At 52.3% G+C, this 27,478-nt stretch overlaps 2 protein-coding genes across 2 annotated transcripts; one reads left to right on the forward strand and one right to left on the reverse strand.

Moving 5' to 3' along the window:
* Positions 1-38: 38 nt before the first annotated feature.
* On the reverse strand, positions 39-19,888 carry PLA2G2C (phospholipase A2 group IIC). Its single transcript, XM_080654764.1, has 5 exons — positions 19,846-19,888; positions 12,391-12,506; positions 9,971-10,115; positions 8,668-8,771; positions 39-1,255 (listed from the first exon to the last, which is right to left on the reverse strand). The coding sequence occupies exons 2-5, from the start codon at positions 12,428-12,430 to the stop codon at positions 1,086-1,088; spliced, it is 459 nt and encodes a 152-aa protein (XP_080510890.1). The 5' UTR covers positions 12,431-12,506; positions 19,846-19,888; the 3' UTR covers positions 39-1,085.
* On the forward strand, positions 19,269-26,362 carry UBXN10 (UBX domain protein 10). The gene is made up of 2 exons (XM_080654762.1): positions 19,269-19,310; positions 24,855-26,362. Exon 2 carries the CDS (start codon positions 24,870-24,872, stop codon positions 25,713-25,715), a length of 846 nt encoding a protein of 281 aa, XP_080510888.1. The 5' UTR covers positions 19,269-19,310; positions 24,855-24,869; the 3' UTR covers positions 25,716-26,362.
* Positions 26,363-27,478: the final 1,116 nt, after the last annotated feature.

Raw genomic sequence — 27,478 nt, forward strand, 5'->3', positions numbered from 1 at the left:
TAAGCTATGCTGCATAGCAAGCCACACCAAAAACGAGTGACTTAAAACAGCAGCCTTTATTTAGCTCTCGATTCTGCGAGTTGGCAATTCGGTCTGGGCTCAGCCGGGCGGCTGTTTGGTCTTGGCTAGATTCCCGCGTGTGTCTGTGGTCAGCTATGGGTTGATCTTCACCAAGCATTCTCATGTGTCTGAGGACTCAGTGGAGATGACTGGGCTGATGACTGGTCCAGGTGGGCTCCCAGCCTCTGGCAGGCCAGCCAGGCTTTTCCTCATGGTGGAGGCAGGGATCCTGAGAGAGTCTAATGCACTAGGCCTAACGCTTAGACTGGGGAACCGGCAGACCATCAGTCCCACTACATCCTATCGACCAATGAAAGTCACAAGCCCAGTTCAGAGTTTAGATTCCAGGGGTGGGGAAAACACTCTACTTCGTGATGGGAAAAGCAGAGTGTCACATCGTGAGAGGTGAGGATACAGAGAGGCGAGAACACTGGTGCTGCTTGTTGATGCTCTCCTGCTCTGTCTCCTGAGAGGTGACAATGGCATCAATGTTCTCTCCCTTGAGCCTTTTCAGAAGGCAGAACTCGAGCCAATGAGAGACAAGCTCTGAGTGTGCCTCAAGGATCCGTGACGTGTGCACCAAGACCTTGCTCTGCTCACAGCTAGATCTGGACTGTGGGCCCATTCCCCAAGTCCACCCTGAATCCTGATCTGGGGTAAGGGTGGGGCGGGGGGAGGGGGACTTTAGGGAAGATCCTGGGGCCTCTTCCCTCCTGGGAACTTCCTGGAGTGGGTATTGGGGACATCTCTCTATGCTATCCCCTTGTTTCATTGCCTCCCACCCCCTACTGCCATGGGAATGTGTCACTGATTTGTGTATACACGTATGGTCTGTCTCCCTCCATTGAATGCCAGGATGTTGTCTTTGTTCTCCAGCCCTCTGGTGCTGAATGACAAAGGAGTACCCCCCAGCTGGATTCTGGTGGGTAAACTGCACCGATTGGAGCCTGTTGGGATGATGGGAGAGGGCTTCCCAGAAGCGATCCTAGAGCAGATGCTGACGGACAAGACTTCCCGTGCCCCCCCTAGCACTGGAGTTTACGCCTGCCACACCGGGGCCGGCTCAGGAAGAACTGCTTGAAGTTTTTCTCATAGGTGGGCAGGTTCTCTTTGAAGCAGTATGCAGATTGCTTGTCGCACTCGCAGGCCCTCAACCCACAGAGGCAGCCGACACCAGGACCGGGGGCACACTCACCTGCAGAGAGAAAGAGGGTCACTGGGAGCTCCCAGCTCACTCCCGGGGTTTGGGTCTAAGGTTTGGAAAATAGAGAGCTCGCTGTAAGGGGTCAGGGGTTGAACACAGAAAAGGGAAGTCACTTGGAGGCCTTTTCCTTCGGACCCAAGGCCTGATCACACCTGGACATGTCACAAGTACTGGCATAAGGAGCAGTCTAGAAGGAAACAAGAGACGTGGGGGAGTGGGGGTTGCATGGAGGGGCGCCCTGAGTTGGTGCACCTGGGCCAAGGTAATGGGACCCATTTCCTCAAAACTCATCTCATATTTCCAACCCCTTGCTTGACATCTCACATGGATCTCTCAGGCATCAACAACTTAAGATGCCCAAAGTGAATTCACACTGTAAGTGCTCCCTCCGCCCACCAAGCCCGCCTTCTCCCACACTCCGGGCTCAGTAAATGGCACCACCTCCTACTCCAGCCGGAAAGCTAGCAGTCAACCTTGGTCCCTCCCCTCCTCTGATTTTTCACATCTAGTCCACCAGCAAGTTCCATCAATTTCCCGTGTTTAAAATGTCACGCTCTGCCCGCTTCTGTCTTCTCAGCCACCACCCCAATCCCTGTCATCAACAGCTCTCCCCGCCCCCGCCCCCCCAATGGAAGGAAACAAGCAGGAACCTTCTTCAAATGGAGCCTGGATTAGGTTCACTCTCCTGCTTAAAGTCCTGCTGTGGGTTTCCACTATTGGGGAAAGACGTTCCAAATCCTTTCCACGGACTCCAAAGCAGACTTGCCATGATCCGGCCCTCGCCAACCCCTCCATCCTCACTGTCCCTTGCTCTGCCACTGTCACTCTTCTCCAGGCACACCGGTCTCTTTACGGCACGTGTCCTGCTCTGTCTTGTCCCAGGGCCTTGCCACTCGCTGTCCTCTTGGTCTAAAACAGTTCCCTCCAGGATCTTGCTAGATCCATCCCCATCCTTTGGGTCTTGGTCAAATTTGCCCTCGTCAGAGAGCTCTCCGTGACCACCGACCTGAGGCTCTCTCCAGCCACTCTCCCTCAAATCCCTGCTTGTTTCATTGGCTCTATTTTCATACCTGGTACTCCTCTTATTTATTTACTTGCTTGTGTCTGCCTCTCCTCAACGGAGTGTGAGCTCTGGGAGGCTGGGACTTTGTCTGTCCTGCCCATCACAGTGTCCCCGGCATTCAGAATAAATGCTGGCGCAGAGGAGGTGCTCAGCGAGCAGTCATTGACTAAATGAATGAAGCCTCCATGGGCCTCTGGAATCAAGTGTCTGCCCTTTGGCTGAATTCACCGCTGGATGGAGATCTTCTGTTTATTAGTCAGACCTGTAGTGCTGTGTGTGTGTGTGTGTGTGTGTGTGAGAGAGAGAGAGAGAGAGAGAGAGAGAGAGAGAGAGAGGAAGAGAGAGAGGGAGAGAGGAAGAGAGAGAGAGAGGAAGAGAGAGAGAGAGAGAGGAAGAGAGAGAGAGAAAGAGAGAGGAAGAGAGAGAGAGAAGAGAGAGAGAGAGAGGTGAGAGAGAGAGAGAGGAAGAGAGAGAGAGAAAGAGAGAGGAAGAGAGAGAGAGAAGAGAAAGAGAGAGAGAGGTGAGAGAGAGAGAGAGGAAGAGAGAGAGAGAGGAAGAGAGAGAGAGAGAGAGGAAGAGAGAGAGAGGAAGAGAGAGAGAGAGAGGAAGAGAGAGAGAGGAAGAGAGAGAGAGGAAGAGAGAGAGAGAGGAAGAGAGAGAGAGAGGAAGAGAGAGAGAGAGGAAGAGAGAGAGAAAGAGAGAGAGAGGAAGAGAGAGAGAGGAAGAGAGAGAGAGAGGAAGAGAGAGAGAGGAAGAGAGAGAGAGGAAGAGAGAGAGAGAGAGAGAGAGAGAGAGAGAGAGAGAGGAAGAGAGAGAGAGAGAGAGAGAGAGAGAGAGAGAGAGAAGGGGGGGTGGTAAGGCACAGATTTCTCTTTCTAGATAACCCCACCCAGTTCTACTCTCTCTTTTAAGGGAAACATGGAACTGACAGCTTCAGGATAGTCTTTCTCATTCCGTGAAATATGCTTTCACAAATGAGACAGAGCAAGAAGATCCGCATTCCTGCCCGGGGCTCACCAGGCCGCCTGCCAGGCCTCTAATGCCTGCACCAGGCCTCGGCCCGTCTCTGAGTCCCCTCCCTGAGCGCTCTTGTTCAGTCTCAGGGCTTTAACTACCATCTGAGCACGGACGACTCTCCTGCTCTCAGCCCAGCCCAGAGGGCTCCCTCGACCTCTGGACTCCAATACGCGACGTCCCTCTTGGTGTCTGACATGCATCTTGAACTCCACATGGCGCATGACAAGCTCTTCCTGTGTCTCCGGAGTCCGCTCTTCCCCCATCTGCACAAGCTAGAAGATGACACCGTTCTCCACGGCTGCTCAGGCCGAGAACCTCGGTTCAGCCTCTTTCCTTCCCTCCCCACATCCAACCCATCAGCAGGTCCTGTCAATTTACCTCCAAAACACACCCAGCACCTGACACTTCTCTTCGCCTCCATGTTGTCACCCTGATCCAAGCTGTGGTGACTCTCTAGTGCTACTGAAACAGTCCACGAGCAGTTCCCCCTTTTCTCCCCTGGCTCCCCAACTTCTCTGCAGTGGCCACAGCGATCTTTCTAAAGCAAAATTAGTGCAGATCACTCCCTTCCTCAAAGGATCCAACAGCTTCCCCTGCAACAGAAGTGGAAGGTGAACTCCTTGCCCTGTCCCCACGCCTCATCTCCCCTCCTTCCTGTCTCCTCTGCTCCCACCACCCTGGCCAAACGCCACGTCCTCAGAGAGGTCTTCCTCAGCCACCTAAAGCAGCCATCCTTCCTCCCCCTGCCTTCGTCATTCTTTACCTCGTTGCCTTGTTTTAGATGCTTCGTAGCACTTGTCACTGCCTGAATGTACCTTTACTTCAGACTGTTTTATGATCTGTCTACCTCCTTAAAGGCAAGCTCTTTCCAGGCAGGGAGCATATCTTATCCTTGCAGACCTTCAGCCCTGAACATGCGTAAACATGCCATCACTCCTGCTGCTGCCTCACTGGCTGGACTTATACAACCTGTGGGGCAGCAAAAGGACCCCATCCCAGGGAACAGGAAGCCAGGTTCTCGGTCCTAACCTGCTGCCCGCATGCTCTAAGGTCTCGGGTGCTTCTCTCCAAGCCTGTTCCTCAGCTTTCACATGGGGCTAAGGATACCTGCATAGACTAACGTTTTTTCATTCATTCACTCATCGAACAAGCAGGGATTGATTTTCTACCATGTGTCTGGCCTTTATCTAGGATCTGGGTGTACAGGTCTGAGCGAGCAGACCCCACCGTGCACAACTCTGGGGCATCCTTCTCCGTGGACTCTGAGAATGAGTGTCCTCAAACAAGACACGCTGGTTCCCTGCTCTCCGGGAACTCACATGCTCTTGGGGGGAAAGTTGACGCAAAAGTAAACAAGAGAATTTCAGATGGAGACAATTGCTAGGAGAGAAAAATGGTGATGTGTCAGGGAATGGAAGGGTGGTGAGGAATTAACTCAGTAGTAAAGGAGGAAGACCTTTGCAAACAACACATCCCAATGGCTACCAAGTTCACCTTTCCCCCTTTGGCAGAGGGAGAAGTCCCCTTGGCTGCAACTGGTCTCTGGTCTCTGCCTCCCACGGCCAGGTTCCTCCTTGCACAACATATGCATGCATGTGTGGGTGAAGGGGGCTGTCACCAGGGCTGATCTTCAAGTCCCTTGCAAATGCCAAGTACTTATGTAAGCCCACTCAGAGGAGGCATAACCACCGGGCAAATCAGCCCCAGGGCTCTGGTTACAGGCCTATCTCTGCACTGATCTCCTAGTGACATTTAGAGACACGGACAGAGCAAGTTGTTTTTCTCCTTTCCCTCCCCTGCTCTCCAACTGCATCCCAGAGCAGCCACTGGTTGCTAGGCAACCTGGGACTGGGCTTGGGGCAGGATTTCAGAACTGGAGGCTGGGGAGCGATTAACCCTTGGAGGGCAGCTCTTTGAACTACAGTGTAACTGGGGTTGGGGGGGTGCTTTTATTCTATAGAGGGTTCATGGCTTTAGCTCAAGGAGATGCTTCAAAGAAGTCTCTCAATAGTAATAGAGAAAATCCCACAAAGTAAAGGGGAAAAGAAAACGGAGGTGAGAAAAGCAACTTCTAAAAGGAAGGGCACCTGCTGTGGGCCAGAGCCTTTAGTTGGGTTACTTCAGTCACTCCTTCCAGGGACCGCATGAAGTGCGTATTATCGGCTCCATTTTACAGATGAGGAGCCTAAGGCCCAGGTTTTGCAATTATCCAGCCAGAAGGGGTGACGCTGGGATTCGGACCCAGCTCTGCCTCGCTCCAAAGCATTACTCTCCCCGGGCCTCTTAGCCGGGCGCACAGAGCTAGAACAGAACGATCTGGGGCATCGGCCTTTCTTTGCCCCCTGGGCCAGGGCTGGGCATCCCGATGAGTCAGCAAGACGCATTTGTGTGGTCTCCAACCAAGTGCACCCATCACCCTCCCGACAGCCCCCTGCCACTGGGGAGGGCAGTGTGAGGCAGGAGCACCAGCTCTGGGGTCAGAGGACCTGGGTCCAAAGCCCAACTTTTCTTTTTCTGGCTGTGTGACCTTGGCCATCTCACTTAACCTCTCTGAGCCTCGGGGTCCTCCTCGATAATGGGGAGAATAATGCCCACCTCAAAGGTTTGTCATGGGGGTTCCAGGTGCTGTCACAGACGCAGTTGTTATGATACCTATTTTATGGATGAGGAGACAGGCCCAGAAAACCCAGGCCAAGCAGTGTGTTCCAGAGCCTGGGAAAACTCAGGACACAGGTATTATAACCCTGCCCGGGGCTTGGATCAAGCCTTTCTCCTCTCTGGCCTCAGCCTCCCTGTCACTACTATGAAGGGTTGGTCTGGATCAGCCGCGGGCAAACTACGGCCCGCGGGCCGGATCCGGCTGTTCTATCCGGTTCTCTTGCTCTCCCCTCCGCTCCTTTACTTTGAATTTATATTAGTTCACACAAACACTCCATCCATGCTTTTGTTCCGGCCCTCGGTCCAATTTAAGAACCCATTGTGGCCCTCGAGTCAAAAAGTTTGCCCACCCCTGGTCTGGATGGTCCCTAAGGGCACCTTCAGCCCCAGAGAATACCAAGAGATCAGGGCCTGAGGCTGCCTTGCTCAGTGCCCCTGGTCCCTGGCACAGTGCTGGGCCTGGGCGGGCACTCAGTCATCACAGGGCAAGTGAATGAAGGTCCATGGGTCTCCCTTAAAGTCTCAACACCTATAGCAACAGACCCAGGACTAGAACCCAGATCACCCAGGTCTCAGCCCTGTCCCAGGAATCAGGGCCTTGGCAAGGTGGGGGGGACGAGATGGGGTCAGACTGGTACTCACTGGCTGGTCAGCTGAGGAGGGGGATGCTGACATCCTGGTAGTGACAGGGAAGTGTCCCTGCATGAGAATTCTCTGAGCAGGGCTCTGTCCTCTGGGAGCCCTGATCAAGTTTCAGGAACAACTGTCCAGCTCCCAGCCCCTGCCTGCACCTCCTGTCATCACTCAGCATGTGCCAAGCAGAGGACAGTTCGGCATGCCACCACCTGGGGCTCCAGCCTCCGTTCCCACTCTCCTCTATCTCCTCCGCCTCCTGGGGTCCTGGGCTGTGGCTCGGATCCCCACACAGGAGGCAAAGAGGGTTGCTAAGGGAGCTTCGCCAGGTGTGGAGTGCCCAGGCCAGCCCTCGTGGGCACAGCCAGCCCACAGCAGCCCAGGGAAGAGGCGTGGTCTAGGCCTGGAACTGATCAGGGGGAGGGGGGTCCTTTGCAGCTACTGATGTTCCATTTCCCTCCCCAGGGCACCTTTCCCTCTTCCTCAGTCCCTGTGCTTTATCGGGACATCAGAGGAGAGGGCTCCTTGAGTACGTGTTCTCTAAAACTGATGCCTTTCCAGCCATTTGAGATAACATTTGACATGACAGATGGTAAGATCAAGATGAAAAGAGGAGAGGAGAAACCAGTGAGAAGACAGACAGCAAGACAGCGAGCCAGGCTGAGAAAAGAGCTAGGGGGCGTCTTTGTGGTGTGCTCCTCCCTCACCAACCAGCTGCCAGGCTTCTCCCCAACCCTGCCCTACATCCCTAGGTGGGGCCCAGAGGGGTGGGAGGAGGTGGTCAGAAACTTGGTCTGGCCTCCAGAGGGCATCAGAAGCCACAGCAAACGATACTTTGGGGGCAACCTTCTCCCGCTCCCCCTCCCCTGCCCTTGCGTGAGGCCTAATCCCTTCCCATCTCCTTGGACATGACCTTGGGGTCTCACAGAAGGGACACTTTGCTTTAGGCCCGAGGGTGGTCATGGCCAGACAGCCCCTACCCAGGAAGTCTCCTTAAACTCACATGGAAAAAAGGGGGTTCTCTCCCCATTGACCATGTGCCTGGGGACAGGTGCTATGGAGGCCCAGAAGCAGATGGAACTGAAGCTGGCCCTCCCGAGGCAGGGGTCTGAGCTCTCAGCCCACTGCGTTTCATGTCTCACCACCGGGACTGGGGAGACTGCACAGTCTCAGTCCATCTTGGTGTGTCCTGAGCCAGAACTCTGGCTGGGGGTACTGAACACGCCCTATAAGTGGGGAGATGAGGGCAAGAGAAATAGTGGTTCCCTGACCCCAGAAGGAGACACGAACTTGAAGACACGCTCACAGCTGTGAAGAAACATGCAAGGGAAGGAAAGGAGTCCTGCTACCCCACAGGCCAAGCAGGAGGCGCGTCGCACACGCGCAGGGGCGGTCACACAGTGAGTGGCATTCACGAGGAGGCTATGGCCCAGGGCTTCCCAGGGTGCTGCTCTTTAGACTGAACTTGCCCTACACATAGCCACGCCCCAGCAGCCCCAGAACATCCCCCGAGAGATCAGGGCCACTCCCCACGTGCTGGACACTCAGTACTTGCCCTCCTCCTTGAATGGCCTCGACGACATTTGAGTTCCCTTCCCCCAACCCTCCTATTTACTTTTGCGTCGCCCATGGCACCTATCACAGTGCTTGGCATGCCATAGCCCTTACCAAATATCTGTTCCACTGAAAGACAGCTGAGCTGCTTCATTCACTCAGGACAGACACAAGGAGGAAGTTCTCAGCAGCAACAGTGGCAAAAGCCAACATGAGCTCAAGTCAACAGCTGCGTATTGAGCGTATACTACATGCACTGGCTCCGCGCTCCCAGAGGGCGCTGGGTGTAGCCGTGGGCAGGAGCAGCCAGGAGAAACACAGCAAGGACTCCCAGGAAGCTCTGGTTCTCGGACTTGCCACTTGCATCTCAAAGCACTTGGAAACGTCTCACTCCCTAAATGTTCTCTGGGTCCACGAGGAGGCGGCCACGAAGGGAAGGCTCAGGTTCAAAGACATTCCCCACGGAGAGGCTACTCACAGACCACGGTGCTGTTGACGACGTGGAACTGGTAGCCGCTCAACAAGGGCTGGCAGCCCAGCTGCTTCAGCTTCTCGTAGCAGCAGTCGTGGGCCAGGCAGCACCTGGGGGCCAGACCAGAGGGGGGAGGGGCCTTACCGTGGGTGGGCCCTGGGGGGTCAGCTGGAGGCCCTTGGTGCAAAGGACTCACCTGCCTCCTCCCCCCGGGACAAGAAGGCGCTGAAGATAAGGAGGTAGACGAATGATAATATTAAAGATAATATAAGTAACCACTAACCATTAGTGAGCCCTGTCCGGTACCTCGCTCATTGGCTCCTCACACTAACCCTAGGAAGGGCCATCACTGTCCCCATTTCACAGGGGGAGGAAATGAGATTCGGAGGTGAATTTCCCAAAAGACACCGCTGGAAATGACAGCTCCGGACTCAACTTTAGTTCTATGTACTCATTCATTCATGTAATCATTTTTTATGAGCACCTACTATATGCCAAGCACTGTGGTAGTCTGAGGAGGCAGTTGTCAGCAAAAACACATAATGCTTTAGCGCTTGCTTTCATGGTGCTCAAAGTGATGGGGCGGGGGGTTTGAGGGGGGCAGAAAGGGAGGACATTTGAGGTGAGGAAAAAGCTGGGGAGCGGCTCACTTCTTCAACCAGTGTATGAGGGGCAGGGATGCAGAGACCTGGGACGGATCTAAGACATGGAAAAGGGAATACTTCTGCTGATGCCCTGGACCAGACGCTTCCGTCTTCCCCTCTCCCCATCCCTGCCCACAAGCAGGCTCTCAGCCACCTGTCATCTTTGGCTAATAGTGTTATTTCTCATCTGCCTTTGAACTTGGACAAGGAGGGCACAGAACTTCAAAGGGCCCAGACTTTAAAACAGGCAAATTCCTGTCCAAATCCTGACTTTTCCAAACTGGTCCTCGGATGCTCTCTCCTGGAATATGGAATTAGGATTGGGAGACAGTGGGTCAGTCTTGCTGCACCCATAATCCTAAAAACTGGGGAGCTGAGAGAAGAGCACGTTTGCGGAGAGAATTGAAAATGTTTCTAGAACTCTGAGCAGGACTGACTCCGTAATTTGCAAGACCTGGTGCCAAATGAAAACACTGGAATTTCCAGATGGTGCAGGTCCTTGGGAATCTTGAGATCGTCCTCCAATGCCCATTCCACTTTTTTCTCACCCTCACCTGAACTGGTTTCTGTTACTTGCAATGCAAGAGCCCTGATACACGCCCTCCTTCAAACACAGATTTCAATGCAAATGAAATGCCGGGGGGCCTTGGCGCGTCTGCACTCACCTGTCAGTGTCGTCCACGGGGGTCCCCTTGCCCCCGAGCCCACAGTAGCAGCCATATCCATAGTAGGAGAAGAAGGCACTCCGCCCTGTGATGTGCTTGACCATCCTCTGAAACTGCCAGAAGCTGCTGTGGGTGGGGGCTACCACTGCCAAGGAGAAAATCAGGAAGAAGAAACAATGCCACGAGAGCCTGGCATTTGGGGAATCAAGAGCCCCTGCGTGTGGCGCATCGGCACGCTGGGACCGTCGGCCCCTTTAATGGGGAAGAAGACAGGATCAGATCGACCGCAGCACACAGCTGGTTTCTTGCTAGTCCAGGATGAGAACCCAGTTTCCGTGATGTTGAGAACAACATTGACAACTCCAGTCTTCCCCCAAAGTAAAAAAACCACCTCCTCCCCCCCACCCAACCCCGCAGAAACACCCTCAGGCCTGACGTTCAACATTAGCGGAAAGTTCAAGGCCAGAAATGCCAATCCCTACAGATATCATAGAGCATCTACAATCTCACAGAAGAAGCAAAAGACTTAAGCAGAAAAGATAACCTCATTCATTTTTTTAATGGCAAATACACATGGACCCAGCAATTTTTACTTCTAAAAGTAGAGGAAAGTGTGTGTATGTGTGTGTTTGCTGCAGCATTATCTGTGATATCAAAAAACAGGAAGCTGCCCTGCCTAGAGTGGCTCACAGGAAGCTGCCCTGCCTGGAGCGTCATCCTGTACACCAATAGGTGGCGGGTTTGATTCCCAGTCAGGGCACACATATCCAGGCTGCAGGTCCCATCCCAGGTCAGGGAGGGTGTGGGAAGCATGTGGTGGATGTTTCTCTCTCACACCCATGTTTCTCTCTCTCTCTCTCATTAATAATAATAATAAAAGGAAACTACCCACATATCCACTGACAGGGGATAATAACTATACAATGTCTTGAAAACATACTACTTACAAAAAAATTTTTTTTATTGATTTCAGAGAGGAAGGGAGAGGGTTAGTGAGATAGAAACATCAATGATGAGAGAGAATAATTGATCAGCTGTCTCCTGCACGCCCCTCACTGGGGATCAAGCCCGCAATCCGGGCAGATGCCCTGACCGGGAATCAAACTATGACCTCCCTCCCCCTCGCCCCCAGGTTCATAGGTCAATGTTCAACCACTGAGCCACACCAGCCGGGCAAGAACATACTACTTTTAGTAGCAATACCTCTAGGCAACGGGATTGAGGAGGTAGGTGGAGAGAAAAACAGGCAACATTTTATTTTATATATTCTAGAGTGCATTTTAACTTTTATGCTCTATGATTCTCTTTTATGATACGCATGTCTTACTTTTCTGTTAAAATGTTAAATGTGTGTGTGCAAAATCCTGGAGGATAGATACCTAACTCTTACAAATGGTTGATCTGGGGGTAGGAGAAGGCTTGGGGTCTGGGAGGCATGAGAAGGGGCTTTACTTTGTTACTCTCCACTCACTTAATTTACTTTTTAATTACATGCATATCTTAATTTTGCCATAAAAATAAAGCATGAACTTGAAGAAGAAAAACAGAGAGAGAGGGTTTGGGGAAATTTTCCCAGGAGCCTTCCCATCTCATACTGAGATTTTGGATATCTTGTCACAAAGCACCAAAGAGGGGCTGAAGCCTGGGGGTGGTCACTGCTGTCCAAACGGCCCCCACAGAGAGGGCGGAACCTTCTGGGCACACCACGGGGTGCGGAAGTGGCACTGCCGGCACATGGGTCCCCCCACACCGGGATCTTGAAAACTGTAAAGTCCACCGCTAAGAGAAAATGAGAACCCCCTTTTGACATTTTGACTTAGGGACCCAAAAGTTATTGCTCCGCAGCTGAAACAGACAGGAAAACGGATTTAGACAAATCTTTACACAACTAATCCAGGAGTCGAAGAGTTTCCAATAGAACCGCGCTGTTTCCTGCACATTCTCGCACGTTGCAGAGGTGTGCAATCTGACCCGCTGAGAGTGATGACTCATGGTTACCAGCTACTCCCTAAGGCACCAGAAGAATGCCTTTCGGATGGAAAAGAGTTGTTCCTAAATTAGCTAGCTGGACGTCTGCGGTTTTGTTCCAGGAGCCACGCGATCTGAAATAAAGGCAACTAGCATCCTGAGGAAAGACTCCTGAAGGGGTACGTGTGGTAAGACAGAGTCCAGCACCCTCTTGCTTAGCAAATGGTTGCAACCTTTGATTTCCCAGAAGTTCTGGGAGATCCCAACACTGGGATCAAGCAGGAGGACTTTGGTGGGAGCCTGCTCCGCCCCTGATTCTCTTTTGAGCGACATCTGATTTCCCCTCGCCCAATGGGACCGCCCCATCAGGAGGGACCACCCCACAGACACAGACACACAGGCCCGGGCCTGGGGGACAGCGCCCCGAAACTCACCCGCTGCTCACTACTTACAGCAGGACGTGAAGACCACGAGCACCCCGAGGACCTTCATTCCCGAGGGGACCAGGGGGTCCGAGGCGCCGCTATCACAGCTTCCTCGGGTCGCCAGGGGGCAGCTAGGTGAGCGTCTGTTCGGGAAAGGAGGAAATGACCAAATGAGGCGAGTCCATGTGGGCGCCAAAACCCCAGCTGCAGGGCCGACCTTGGAAGGCCTCAGAGGAGAGCCCAGAGCAGAGAGAGCTCTTTCAACCTAACCATCTCTAAACATGACACTCTTTCTGGTAGTGAGACGCTAGTAAATATAGAGATAAAGGAGGCTTCAGTTGTTTAAAAAGCGCACGTTTTGTGGTTTTTTAAACATGTCTTTGTTTGGCAACACTATCCCTTCATCTTGTTTTTCTTTTTCTTTTTCTCTTGAGGAGTCGGTATTTCTTCCATTCCCAAGTTTAAAGGCATGTATGTGGTCCATGATGGAGAACCAGCTTGGGAAAGTCTAGCCCCGTTTGCAAGGTAGATAACCCCCACCCCCGACACACACACACACACACACACACACACACACACACACACCCACACACACACACACACACACACACACACACACGTTTACCTTCCTTGATGCCCAGGTATCTTATTCATAAACTTAGCCCTTAGGTTTCCTCTTCTTAAAGTGAGACTAAAAATGCCTATCGATCATCTCCAACATTTATGAAGAAATTACTAAATGCCGGTGCTGTTTTCTTGGAAGGCTCCCTGGGTATCCCATTATTTAATCCTCAGAAAACCCTGAGCAGCTTCACCATCATTTTAGAGATGGAGAAACGGAGGCCCAGAGAATTTGAACAACGTCCTTGCTCTCCCAAGGCCCCTGACTGCACAGACTCATGGGGATCAACTGAAATAATGCAGTAAACCTGCTTTGTATTATGAAATGCTGTGACAGGTAGCCACGCCCTTCCTATTGCTATTAGCAGTGGTGATGGTGCCCACACTCGGCAATCTTCCCACAGGACAGCAGAGAGAATGGGGGCTCAGTGTCCCACCTCGTCACATGGAGCCCCTGATCAGTCAACAGCTCTCTTTAAGTACAAGTGGTCTCTCTGCACCCATCATAAATCAAGCTAAGTCTGATAACGTCAGCACTAGGAGTATGAACAATGGCTCGGGTGAGCCTAGGGGACTGGGTAGGTGCAGACCTAGACTTACACTCCGTGGCGAGGTTTGCCAGGAAAACTCCTAAACGAGGGTCCTGCTGTGGAGCCTGGGAGGGAATCAGTCTGCTATGCTTGCCCTCTTCGGCAAAATTCTGGGGGGTGCTGCAGGCCTTGGCTAGGCCTGGTCCCAACCAGCCTTCATCGCAAATACTATGCAGGATGTTCCAGCTCTACGGGCTGGCTTCCTTTTTCTGTTTTGAGTCTTAAAAAATAATTGTGTGATGGTTTAGTCCATGAGGAAGGGGCTGACATTTTCAAATGAGCAGGTGATGGCAAGGGAACAGCACCAACTATGTGCTTTTCTAGTGACATAGGGTTCTGGCCCACGCAAGGCTGCTGAGCTGGTTGGAGAGACCAAGTGGGTAAATACAGACCAAAAGCCCGATGTGGGGAGAAATTCTGTGTTTGGGTCTCCATTGTTTCTGGAATGCTTAGCCCAATCTTTTCAGGGCTGGGACCTGCCCCTGACACTCCCACTCCCTGAGAAATGCCTCTGCTGTAGGGAACTGTCTGGTTCAAGGTTATGACCCCTCCTGGTGAGGGGGTACAAGTAACCTTTCGCCAATGCCTAGCTCAGGTGATGATTTAAAGGGCCGTCCCTTGCCTCCTTCAGGACAGCTCTAAAAGGCCATCCCAGCTCCAGAGCTCCCCAGAAGACAAGCTGAGGCCTCAGCAACTGCCCTCTGTGCGTCAGCTTCTCCCTCTATGGTCAGCTTCTCCCTCTGTAGGTCAGCTTCTCCCTCTGTGGGTCAGCTTCTCCCTCTATGGTCAGCTTCTCCCTCTGTAGGTCAGCTTCTCCCTCTGTGGGTCAGCTTCTCCCTCTATGGTCAGCTTCTCCTTCTGTAGGTCAGCTTCTCCCTCTGTGGGTCAGCTTCTACCTCTGTGGGTTAGCTTCTCCCTCTGTGGGTCAGCTTCTTCCTCTCTCTCCCCAGTCTTGCCTTGCTCACTTCCCAGCTGGTGTGTCTCCTGGTTGTATCCCAGCAATGCACTTCTCCATCCCATCATCTGTGTCCAGGGAGGCTGATCTAAGCCTGGGTAGAGTGTTGAGCACTGCTCTGTGGATTGTACAATAAATGCCTTTGAGCTCAGAGGTGGGAAAAGTGAATCCACCTTCACAAGGAGGTGGCATTTGAGGGGGCCTGGATTTACCTTAAATTTGCATCCTGCTCCTATACACTCCTCACTACAACCCCACCCATCTGGCAGTTGAGAAACCAGGGCACAGCGAGAAGTGACCTGGAAAAGATCCACATAGCTACCAAGCGACAGGGCTTACCCTCTGATCACTGACTCCACCCAGTGCTTTTTGCACCTCACCAGACCCCTGACTAGACCTCTTGTTTGCGTAGCATTTTGAAGGTCTCACAGCATCTTCACAGACACTGACCTTCACAGCTGTGACTTAGGCAGGACAGACATGGTTCTCTCCATCTGAGGAATCATTGCGGGAGTTTTGGCTTGTGCTGAAACAAAACCAAGAGGCCTACAGCCTTGATGAAGGGCGAGAGCATAGTAGGGAGCATGCATAGCCTCCTTTGCCAGCCTCTAGGGCAACAGCCAGCAAGTTGGCAAGTGCTTAAGAGCTACCCTCTCAGACCCATCAATTCATCTTACATAGACAGTGATAAAACGTTGGTTGGCTTTTTCCCCATGGAGAAGATAAGGAGGAAGGAGCCGGAAAGATCTGCAAGTCAAGGCTCATTCCAATTTGTTCATCTTTTTATCCCTAGAATCTAAGTAGCACAGTGCCAAGGACAAACCAGCAATAACGGTAAGGGTGGGTCACATTTGCATCACGCTCGTTTTACACCTTGTACACTTTCCGAGCACTTCACACATATCTACTCATTACATCCTCACTCCCCCAGCTAGGTAAGTACTATTATTTTCCTCATTCTGCAGATAAGGAAACTAGGCACAGAGAGATGTGCAGTAAATAAATATTTGGGGAATGAATGAATGGATGATCCGAGTAGAATCATGCTTCAAGTTACAGAAATAAAAACAAAACTACACCCTACTGAGGACCAGCATAAGGCTAAGCATCATTGGATTATCTGATTGAATCCACTTGGAATAGTCCCAAGGAGGCACAGACAATCAACCCCAGCTTATTGATAAGGAAATAGAGCTGGGTTAGGTGCTTTGCCCTGCAAACTGATGGAGCCAGTACTTAACCCAGGTGTGTCTGACTCCAAAGGTGGCACCCCTACCCCTTGGCAGTTCTCCTGTTTACCTGTGGGTCACTGAGCGAAGGGCCATATCTATCCAAAACACTGAGAACACAACCAAATGGCCAAGCATCCAAGCAGCTGCCACAACGCTCTCCTCTCAGACACAGTTCTAGCAATGCATCACCAGCCTCTCTTTGCTCAGACACGGAAGTTAAATGGGGATGTAGGTCGAGTGGCTCCTCTTAGCAGGAAGGCAAAGAAGAAGAAGAAATGCTTAAAACGCTAACTGATAAAGCCGGTGAGCCTGGAGACATTGAGTATAGGGGCAGATGGCTCTAGCCACATCAACAGTACTGTTCCAGGAGCACAATTATGGACTTTGTGTCACCCAGAAAAGGTTTCATTTTGCCAGTGACTGCAAAGGTGGAAAGCACATAAGCTCCTGCCTTCAGCCCAGCCCGGGGGGAGGTCATTTAGACTGCAAGCAGCCAGATATCCTTGGGGGGATACCAACTGGTGACTTGCTAGATCTCTCAAGGGGAAAGCCAGCCATGGGGTTGGCATCACCATCGTTATTAATTTAATTCTCATTTGCCAAACACCTATTTTCATCATCTCCACACAGCAATCCTATTCTTATCATCTCCATTCTACAGATGTGGAAACGGAGACCCATAGAAGTTACACCAGTTACCCCAGGTTCTCAGCTAGCAAGTGGTGCAGCCAAGATTCAAACTTGACCGCAGAGTCCATGCCTGCAACACCTGTGATGGTCCCATCGGTGGATCCAGATAAAGTGCCAGGCATGAAGATGAGAGGAGCTAATCTAATGGTGAGGGTGCACGGTGCCATCTTGGTTGGGCATGTTCTACTGGACCAAAAGGGACCCAAAAAGGCCCATGAGGTTTGAAGAGAGAGAAGGTGTTCCAGAAAAGCCTGCATGAAAGAGGTGACTTTTCAGATGAGCCTTGAAGGGATCAGCACATTTGGATTAACTTCAAGGAAGGGGGCAGGGTGGGGTAGGCATGAGCAAAGACCCTAGAGATGAAAAATCTGAGGGCCCAGGTTTCCCTTTGGCTGGAGCTCAGGGAGAGAGCTGGGGAGTAGCGGGAACCATGGCTGGGAAGGAGAGAGAGTCTACACGGAGCTGGCATGGCAGTGGCCTCTGGCCACGTTACTGAGAATCCACTTCGCAGGTGTGCACTACAGGGTCCATCCTTCGCGGACACCGTCTTTAAAGAAAGATGGGAGAGAGAGGCAGCAGAGGCAGCTCTCTGCTGAAAGAGCAGGCAGGCACAGCAATTGCCTGGCCAGCTGCCTTTCCTTCCCTCCAGCCTCCCTCTCATTTCATGCTGTGCATTACATGACACCAGGAAGCAAAAGACACTGCAAACATTAAACAGACCTAGGCACAAGCACCATTTCACTGCCTGCCCGCGTGGGCATGTGTGTGCGCGCACACACACACACTCAAAGGGGGCGAGAAGCCAATTTGGTTTTCCAAAAGATTGCATAATTCCTAGCTGATATTAAAATAGCTGATGAAGAATTCACTTTAATCTTTCCTGGGTGGGTGTTGCAGGGCTGAAGCGCATTGCTTAGCTATTTCTGATAGAATCATATACAGGAAATAAGCCACCAGCCCAGAGTTGCAAACCTTTATCAGCTCCTAAAACTGCCACCTCCTGCACCTTCTTGGGGCCTCAGCTCCCTCCCTGAGTGTCCAGGATGGGTGATGAGGTGACCATAGCAGGAAGTCTGCCCAGCCCAGGCCCTCACCTCCCACTTGAGGCGCTTCCTGAGATGGGCAGAAACACCACTGCTGAAATGATTACCTCCTTCGCAGCCCCAAAGACCTTCTGTCGGTGCCAAGCACTTAGCACATAATCATGTCCAGCCTGTGCCTGCTCTTCCACACTTGGCTCCAACTGTATTGAAAATAATCTGGTTTGTCACTCTCTGGGGATCTTCTCGACCCAATGTAAACGTCTTGAGGAGGGTTGGAGTCACGCTCATATAGCAAATATTTTGCCACCATGCTGGGTAATGAATCCTAATTCTTTCCTCTGGTATGGTTCTTGAGTATCTACTAACAATACCTTTTAATATTATAGTCACTAAGTTATTCACCTGCATATTCCAAGAGTCTAGAACAGTGCCTGGCAGACCATAGCCCAGTTAGGACTCCTTCTGAAGCTATCTTAATTTCATCGTGGAACAAAGACGACTTCACCCATTGAGTTCTGAAGGGTACGTGAGCGTTAGGTAAAGGAAAGGAAGGAGGGGGTTGGGGAGCTTGGAGAAGAATCTTCTAAGCAGAGGGGACAGCAGAAGCAAAGTCCTGCATTGTGGTGAGGGTGTGCATTCGTGTGGCCTGTGACAGAGAACAGGCTTCTGGGAAGTCCGGGAGGAGCAGTCAGTTTTGGACAGAATCAGAGGATGGATCCCCTGCGTTAAAACAGGAGGGAGAGGGGAAAGCGGGGAGACAGAAGCAGACAAGTTGGTAGGGCTGATGGCAGAGAGCTGAGAACCGTTCCACCTGATGGCTTCTATTGTCTCTCTGAAGAGAGAAGTACGTTTACCTTCTGAGTGGGAGGAGGGAAGGAGAGAGGTGGGAGCTTTCAGGAGAGAGAACAGGTTTGAAATAGCCACTGAGCAGAAAGGAGACAGGACTGAGCTGGGGAAAGTGGAATGATTTCTGCGTAGGTTGAGGCTTCCGTGGAGGTTGGAGATCATTCCATTATTCAATGTAATGTGGCTGGTCAAGATCTCTTCAGTACCCAGGTGTCAGTGGGCTGACTGGGGTTTCGCGGAGTGGGAGGAATGGAGAGACAGCAGACAGGGCCTAGAGGATTCTTGCAAGAAAACGGCTGAGGGGATGGACCAGGGAAGGAGCAGGTTGTTAGGCAGGAAGAAAGCAGAGAGGGCAATGGGCGGGAGCCTCAATGACGTGGAAAGACAAATGCAATAGGAGTTGCTGGAAGTGTAAGAGGTCATGATCAGGAAGGTCAAAGCAAGGGTCAATGTCGTTGAAAACAAGGTCCCAGATGGGATGTGGAAATGAGGGGGTCGGGGATCTGGTATTGAAAGAGTTGCACCGAGGACAGGTAAGGCAGACAAGTGCTCCCCAACTCAAACCGATGCCTTAAGAGCAGCCACTCAGATTCTAGGGTCACCAGAAATCAGTTAGTGCAGCAGCTTCATCTAAAAACTGGAGACACTGGCAGGGTCAGGCCTGACCCAAGGTCACAAACCGGGGCTAGAGGCGGCGGGCTGCTCCGCACGGCCAGCCCAGGGCAGAGCCAGGCGCTCTCCGCGGAGATGGGAACCAGGCAGGGAGGCAGGTGAGATCCGCCAGGTCTGCCTACCCCGCCTCTGCCCTGCACCCGGCCCCCACCCCTTTCACCCCCTCATCAGGGCCTGGCCTATTCCGGGGCCAGACCGGAAGCACGTGGCCCCCCCACCAGCTCGGTTGCCTGGGAGACCGGGGCTGTTTACCAGCGGGACTGAGCCCGCGACTGAGCGGATGGAGCGGAGAGGCAAGGTGAGCATGGCCCCCTCTGGCCCAGAGAGTCAGCGCACAGCCCCCTGTGGCTTGAAAGGGACCGGGAGAGGCCAGACCCGAGCCCCCCACACGTCACCCAGGCGGGCGAACCCTGGGAAATAGGATAGGGGCCCTGAGAGTGGTGGCTACTCCCCAGTGCCAAAGCCAGCCCGGCCAGAGCTCACCGTTGCTGGAATAGGACAGCTCCGGGGCTCTGCGGCAGCCGAGGGGCCTAGGGAACCGCTGGGCCATGCCCTCCTGGTTGGGCAGTATAGACAGGACACAGATCCAGAGGGACAAAAGGACATCCCGTCACATGCAGAGGCCGGAACCAGCTCTGAGCCTCCCCCAGACCAGTGCTCTTTCACCCAAGTCAGCTCTCACTTTCTACAAGTTCTTTCTTGCCCCTCCCCAACCCCTCTTCCAGCTGCTGAGGCTGGTTTCCCTCTGGAGCTGCCAGTTCTTGGGGGCAATTGAGCCGTCCCCCTCCACCTACCCATTCCCCTGGGAGTCATTCCCAATTCCTTTTCCAAACCTTTGATCACTTGGTGGCTTGTGGTCCAATTTCTCCACGCCCCCTTTACACGTGGCACTCTGCACAGGACAGTGTATTCCAATCATGAGTCCTGGTGAGAACTGGGAATAGTACCAAAGCTTTCTCATGCTCAGGCCAACTGCCATCGCCTGCTGGTTCTTCTGAGCGGTTTCATCCTGAAAGCATCGCGAGGAGGGGTGGGAATTGGCAGGGGGATAGTATTAACTGATAAATATTTTTAAAAGACCAATTCACATGTATGCACCCTTAAGTACATCCCAGCAGACGGTATGTGGGTGGTCATATTTTATTGCATTTACAGTCCATTTAGATTTGGGCTGTGAGTGCAAGAGGGTGGTCTGACCCTGCGGTGGTGGGAGGCGGGCCCTGGGAAAGCAGGAATGTGGCGATAGCTTCTCCTGTCGCGTCGCCTTTTCTTTCTATCTGGTTGACTTGGCGATTAATCTTCAGGAATGCGCACCTGCCCTTTTGGCAGCTCCTTGGAAGCTGTTCTCGGTGTTTGTTTCCTGACTCTTAGCAGCCTCTGGGCCAGACGGTATGTTTAAGTAAACAGGCCACTTGCCGATTCAGCCGGCAGCTTGATGGATGCCTACGCCTAGATCTTGTCAAGTCACTTTGTGGTTGTGTCTGCCAGGCCTAGAGGTGGTGAAATGAGCTGAGCAGGGATAATGACAGGTGCCCGCACAAGCCTTTCTTGACTGAGCGGGGCAGGCAGCGGTTCTGGACCCAAGGTGTGAATATAAAGGCATGAAGTTGGCCCCGGTCCCCACACACCTGCTTACCCCACCTCCCCTCTCCATGTTCTAGATGCCGGGGAGAGTTGGTGTTCCCGCCACGTAGCAGATGGTCCCTGCACTTGGGAGGAGGCAGCGGGTTATGAAAGCAGGTTCGATGGAATGGTTTTACCTGAAGGAGGTGTTAGTCTCTAAATAACCATGAGTGGGCTTATAGGAATTAGTCACAACTGAGGTTGTGCTCTGAGATAGCTCGCAGTCATGTTAGCTTATGACCAGCGTGTCTTGACTATGACACTCTCTGAACATGGATAATTATACGGTGCCAAGAGGTATAGAAAGTGCATGCACAGACTCAAGCTTTACTGTTAAAAATAATCCAGCAGAGCGCCCGGGAGGACGCATGACTCTGCTCGTCCAAGTTGTTAAGGAAGAGGTTTCTAAGTTACCAAGCTCCCTGACAGTAAAACCTTCCCCAGGCATGTGTGGGAGCTGGAAGCCAAGCCTGTGATAACTCCGGGGAAGCTGTGGCAAATTAATAGCCATTCCGCAAGGGGGAGGGTGGGCAGAGAGGGGGAGTGATGTGCCTGTTGAACTTATCTTTGGCAGAACAGTTGGACAATTATGACCTCCTCATGCTGCCCTGAGTTAAAGACGTTAGAACTAAACTAAAAGGGGTGGGGGGGGGACCCAACACATTCTTCACAGTTGATCAGAAAATAGATTAAATTACGGAGAAGGGCAGGCTGTTTTGATGCCAAGGAGAAGGCTCCTGAACTCCCAGCCGCCAGATTGGGTGTGAAAGACGAGTGAGAAGTGGAAAATGGGAGTGTTTTGAAGATGGGGTCTGTGAGCAGAATGGAGAAGAGACAGAGGCTGTTAAGTAGAGAGAGAGAGCGGGTAGCTTTGCTCAAGACTTTGCACTGAGTAGGACTTCAGGAAAATCCAGGGATAGCATGTTTTGTCCGGTTGTGGTTTTAATGGAGAGGAAGAGGGACTCCCTAAAATTAGGCAACCATGGCAGTGCTCACAGAATGCACTTGGTTGCTCAGGGTTTCGTGATGAAGGTAGCTTGGAGTAAGTGAAGTTGAGGTGTTTAAGATTAGAGCATGGAGTTAGAAGGGATTTATTAGAAAGCATTGATCTCATATTTTTGAGGCAATTTCAATAGGTGGTAGCCCACTGAAATCCACCTTCTGGCATTTCTGCGCAGTGGGCGGGGCAGCCACAAGTCCACCGATTCACCCAGCTGGTTAGAGATGACTGCACCCCGGGGAAGATCCCTGAAGCAACAGGCAAGGCATTGGGACCTAAAATAATAAAGGCACTAAACAAACAGGAAACCCCTTAATCATCTAATTAAATCTTCACTTTGCACCAAGCCTGGTGGTCACCTTATTTCGTGTTACTAGCTTCATGTTTCAGACAAAGAGGCTGATCCAGGGGTATTTAAATAATGCCTTCAGGGTCATTTAGCTCATTCCATCGATGAGGAAAGTGACATACTCGCAAGATGGCGCCACTGCCTGTGGTCACATCGCCAGCTCGAGACAGCGCCTGAAATAGAACCCTGGTCTTAGGACTCCAGGGCGCATGTCCTGTGCACCCAAACATGCTGCTGCTTAGGGGCCATGAGGCACCGGGAAGTTGCCAGGTCTATTTTATTTATTTATTTTTTATTTTTTTAATTGTTTGAAGTATTACAAATAGTAGTACATATGTCTCCTTTTTTTTTTTCCCCATTGACCTCCCCCCGGCCTCCCCTTCCCCCCAGTACACGCCTTTACCTGCCCCCCCCCCCCCAGTGTCTTGTATCCATTGGTTATGCTTATATGCATGCGTACAAGTCCTTCGGTTGATCTCTTACAGCGCCCCCCTCCCCCCCCCGGCAACCTCCCTTGCCTTCCTGCTGTAGTTTGACAGTCTGTTCAATGCTTCTTTGCCTCTGTATCTATTTTTTCTCCATTTCTTTCCTTTAAAAAATCTTGCTTCTGCAGACTAGAAATAAACATATAATAACAAAAAATGTTTGAGTCCCAATTTCAATGTCCAACAGTTCTGAGTCCCCGTTTCAATGTCAAACAGTTCCTTAAGTGTACATGTCAGCAATGATATCTGGATGGTGGGCACATGGTGGCAATGCAGGTCCGACCCTCTCTGGTTTGGTCCTAAAGTTGCCAGGTCTTTAGAGGGCTGGTCAGCCTGTGGGCGGAGAGAACAGCAGTCACAGTGGTGGTCAGGATCCGGAGGGAGGCAGGAGCCCAAGACCTAGCAGTGTCCTGGGAAGATGTGACCGGGGACCAGCAGGAGGAGGTGGCTGTAACAGTGCTAGCGAAAGGGCTGCCAAGATGGCCAGGAAAGAAGGGGAAATCTGATTTGGCGGTTGCGGGCCAGCACAGGGAAATGCTCTCGCCTCCCACCATGCGTGGGGGCCCTGCTCCTGTGAGCTTTCACGGGCACTCCTGAGCACCCAGGTGCCAGAGACAAACACGAGGCCCTCTACGTGTTTGCGAGGTAGCTGGGGAGACAGGAACGCTAACAGCAAGAGACAGAATGTGGTCAGTGCTGCGGGCGACGCCCAGCCTGGTCCTCAAAACAGGACCCGTGTCACAGACCTGGGTTCTGTTTCAGGCGCTGCCGCTCGCTGGCTGTGACCCCAGGGCAGTGGCTCCGCCTTTCTGGCTCACCTGTCAGTAGGAATAGCATGCGCCCAGAGTCCCCTTTGCAATTGGTCTAGGACAGTGTTTGTTAATGACGGCCTGCGGGCCAAATCCGGCCCACCACCACGTTTTTGTGTGGCTCGTGATCCAAGAAGAGCTTTTAGACTTTTAAGTGGTTGGGGAAAAAAAACATACAAAAGAAGAATACTATTCTGTGTCACATGAGAACTAGCTGAAATTCAAATTTCTGTGTCCGTACATGAAGGTTTATTTGAATACAGCCACACCCGTTCATTTGCATACCGTCTGTGCCAGCTTTCACGCCAAAGGGCGGAGTTGGGTACTTGTGACAGACAGTCTGAAAATGTTTACTATCTGCCCATTTACAGAAGAGGTTTGCTGGGCCCTAGTCTAGAACCCAAGGATGCCTCTGTAAGTTCTGGCCCATGGGCGGGTCAGCAATGGGGTGGCCCCGTCCTCTCCCTCCGCCCCTGCTGACAAGGGTTGGGGGGGTGGAGGGACACTGCACTGGACCATCTGAATGGCTGAATGACAAGACGGTAGGAAGGAAAAGCAGTGGGCAGATTGGTCAAGAGGAAAAGGACTGAGGGAGAAAGGGAAGTGGAGGTCACAGAGGGTGGCTCGTCCACAGTGAATACTGGACCAGCGCTAACTGCTGACCCCTGTGTCAGGACGCCCTCTAACGGCGTGCAGGGGAAGTGTGCTGGTCTGCCCCTCAGCTCTTGCGTGAAGCTGAGCCTGGCTCTCCTGGGCGGTGACTTAACAGGGTTACATCTGCTCTTTAGAGCACAGGCAGCTCCTGGTATCGCTGCTTCACATAATCGTGTGAGGCTGATTCTATGCTACAATGGCAGGGCTGAGGAGCGGGGACAGAGACCCTGTGGTTCCCAAAGCCGGAAGTATTGATGGAAAAAGGTAGCCCACCCCTGGTCTAGGTTGTAACATGGCCTGTTCTTTCTCATCATGGTCTCTCAGCTTAAAGCCCCGCACCCCAATTAAGAATCAGAATTAGTCCCCACCCTAGTCACTCTCCAATGAAATACTTTATCGTCTTCATTGCAGTTATTACTCTTTGAAAATATCTATTTACGTATAGGTTTAACACTTGTCTTTTCTCACTTGCCTTAATAATGTAAGTTGCAGCCAAAACCGGTTTGGCTCAGTGGATAGAGCATCAGCCTGCGGACTGAAAGGTCCCAGGTTCTATTCCGGTCAAGGGCATGTAACTTGGTTGCGGGCACATCCCCAGTGGGAGGTGTGCAAGAGGCAGCTGGTCGATGTTTCTCTCTCATCGATGTTTCTGACTATCTATCACTCTTCCTTCCTCTCTGTAAAAAATCAATAAAATATATTTTTAAAAAAAAATAATGTAAGTTGCAAGGATTTTGGTTCACTGATATAGTCCAATACCTAGAATGAATGAATAAATGAATGAGGGAGTGAATGAATGAATTGCAGCTGGTGCCCCTCTCCTTTATGGCCAGTTGGCTTATTCTGGCACCTGGGGAGTGAGTGGATCCAGAAGTGCCAGGACGTTTAATCCATGGCCTCCTCTCTTCTCCTGCTTCCTTAGGGGTCTTGAGAAGCAATGGCCATAGAAGCCCCTGTGAATAGAGCCCTCCCTGAATGCAGCACTGTCGTCAGCACAGCAGCCGACCGCTTCATTTGGCAGCCAAACTCGCTGAACATGCACGTCATAAGGCCCAAGTCCGCCAAGGGACGCACTCGGCCGAGGCTACACAAACCCCAGGACGCGGGGGTGTGCTCTCACCGCACACCATCTTCTCCGCCTCCAGCCATTCCCAGCGAGTCGCCAAGCAGCCAGAAACCAGGAGCCTGTGCGCCCAGGTCCCCCAACCAGGGCGCTCCCCATGAGGTCCCCGAGCTGCTGCAGCAGGTGCCCATGGGTGCTTCCTCCTCCCTCAATAAGTACCCGGTCCTTCCTTCCATCAACAGGAAGACCCTGGGGGAGGGAGGCGTGGAAACAGTAGCTCAAAGGGCCGGCTCCCTGCAACTGAGCAGCATCCAGGCTCTTTACCAAGAGGAGACCTGCACCATGAAGACCAGCCAAGAAGATTCCAGAGCTGCAGCTCGTTTCCTGGAGAGAAAGCTCGTCATCCAAACCAGGAGACAGAGCTCCTCCAGGGCTGGAGACCTGGAGGAACCATCAGATCAAGAGCCAAGGCTGCTGCTTGCCGTCAGATCACCGTCAGGCCGAAGGTTCGTTCGCCATTTCCGGCCAACGGATGACTTGCAAACCATTGTGGCCGTGGCCGAGCACAAGAACAAGGCCACCTACCGACACTGCAGCATTGAAACGATGGAGGTGCCCAGGAGACGTTTCTCCGACCTCACCAAGTCTCTGCAGGAGTGCAGGATCCCTCACAAGTCGGTGCTGGGCATCTCACAGGAAGACGGGGAGCGCTGGGTCTGAGTCCACAGCCACCCAGCCGGGGTCCTGGGTCTCTGAGCAAGGAGCATGCTCAGGTGCCAGGGCCTCCCGGGCAGGTGGTCCCAAGTGCCACGTGAGCCTCGTGCAGCGATGATTCTTGGGACTCTCGTCTTCACAGCACCTCCTTTTAAGCAGTGAAATCTGCACCTGCACCGAGTGCGCCAAGAAGATTCTCTCCGGTTGTTAAATTCCCTCCACCCCTGGAGTGGACTGGTCAGTGACCAGGGCGGTTCCTGCAACAGCTGTGGCCAGGCCTTCTCCTTCCCAGCGTTTTGGGACCTTCCTGGAGCACCTGCTCGCCTTTACAATGATCTCTCTCTCTCTCTTTCTCTCAACCTCTCTCTCTCTCAGCCAATGGTTTGCCCTTCTGTATTTGATGCAGGATTAAACACTTCCCAGAGAGGATTCCAGTCTGGTAAATAACCAGGGTTCAGGAACTGTCCAGCTGGCATTTGTATTTCTTGCAAGTATTTTCAGAAACAGGTGGTGACCCTGTGTTGAAAGCAGCCCCTTCGCTGGGCTCCGGAGGCTAGACGCTCCCCGGGGTTTCGGTTTGTGTGAGGTGGCTGCAGAGGAAAGAACGGGTCTTCGGCTAGTACAAATCTCCCACTACATCAGTTGTCTCCAGGGGTCCTCAAACTTTTTAAACAGGGGGCCAGTTCACTGTCCCTCAGACCGTTGGAGGGCCGGACTATAGTTTAAAAAAAAAACAAATTCCTATGCGCACTGCTGGGCCCGGGACGAGTTGGCTGCTAAGCAGGACAGGCAGCGGCACCCGGAGGGCCAGACAAATGTCCTCGGCGGGTTGCATGTGGCCCGCGGGCCGTAGTTTGAGGACCCCTGGAACAGCCTGAGAGTTGGAAAGCAAATCGCCAGTAGCTTAGCCGGTAGCTACCTTGAAACAGAGACTGACCAGGGTTAACATCTTTTGGCAGCTACTCTGAGTGCAAAATTCTTCCATAACTGAAAAAAGCCAGTGTGATCTGATTTTCTTAGTCAGTAATGAGTCTTAGGTTTTGTAATGGTATAAACCTACCAGTCTACAAGTTTGTACTAACCCGCACCCGCCCTCCCCTGTTTATCGGGTGTGGATGCACTGTTTTATCCCCCAGTTTCAGTGTCTCACCTTCTTCAAACAGAGGCTCCAGTGGTGCCCCTGTTCTCTGACTTAGAATCCCCCGCAGGGGGTGGGCACCTGGGTTGCGTGTCACATGCTGTGCCTGTGCGGAGAGACCGTGTGTCCCAGTGTCTGGCTGACTGGCATGAAGCACTTCTGATCGCCTTAGCCTGTAGCTGTGTTAAAGCCACAAAGTCTTATTTTTCCAACTCTGAGTGGTGACATGGACAATTTGCCAAAGTTCTCTGGTATTGCTAGTTTAGCAAGACTCCCACGTCTCATCTGGGTCCCCTTGGGCCAGATCACTCCTCAGAGTAGGGAAACTTGTCCCCCGTCCCCAACCCTCACACCACCCCCCGCCCCGGCCTGGCCACCGTGAAGCCCTGAGAACTGACATGCACACACAGAAGGCAGGAGTTCTAGAAGCATGTCCTTGCTGCTGCTTCCACAACAAGGGCTTCTTGGGCATAGAGAAGAAATGTGGTTGGAAACGTGACCTCCAGCAAACTGATACTTAGCCGCTGAGATCAGCACCATCATCACTTCTGCCAAAGAAGGCTCTCCTTGTCCTAACTGCACCCCACACCACCCGAACAATCTAGAATAGGTGGCAACATTTCTTAAGACC

This window comes from Plecotus auritus (genome assembly GCF_963455305.1).
Source record: "Plecotus auritus genome assembly, chromosome: 2".
Classification (NCBI taxonomy): Eukaryota; Metazoa; Chordata; class Mammalia; order Chiroptera; family Vespertilionidae; genus Plecotus; species Plecotus auritus.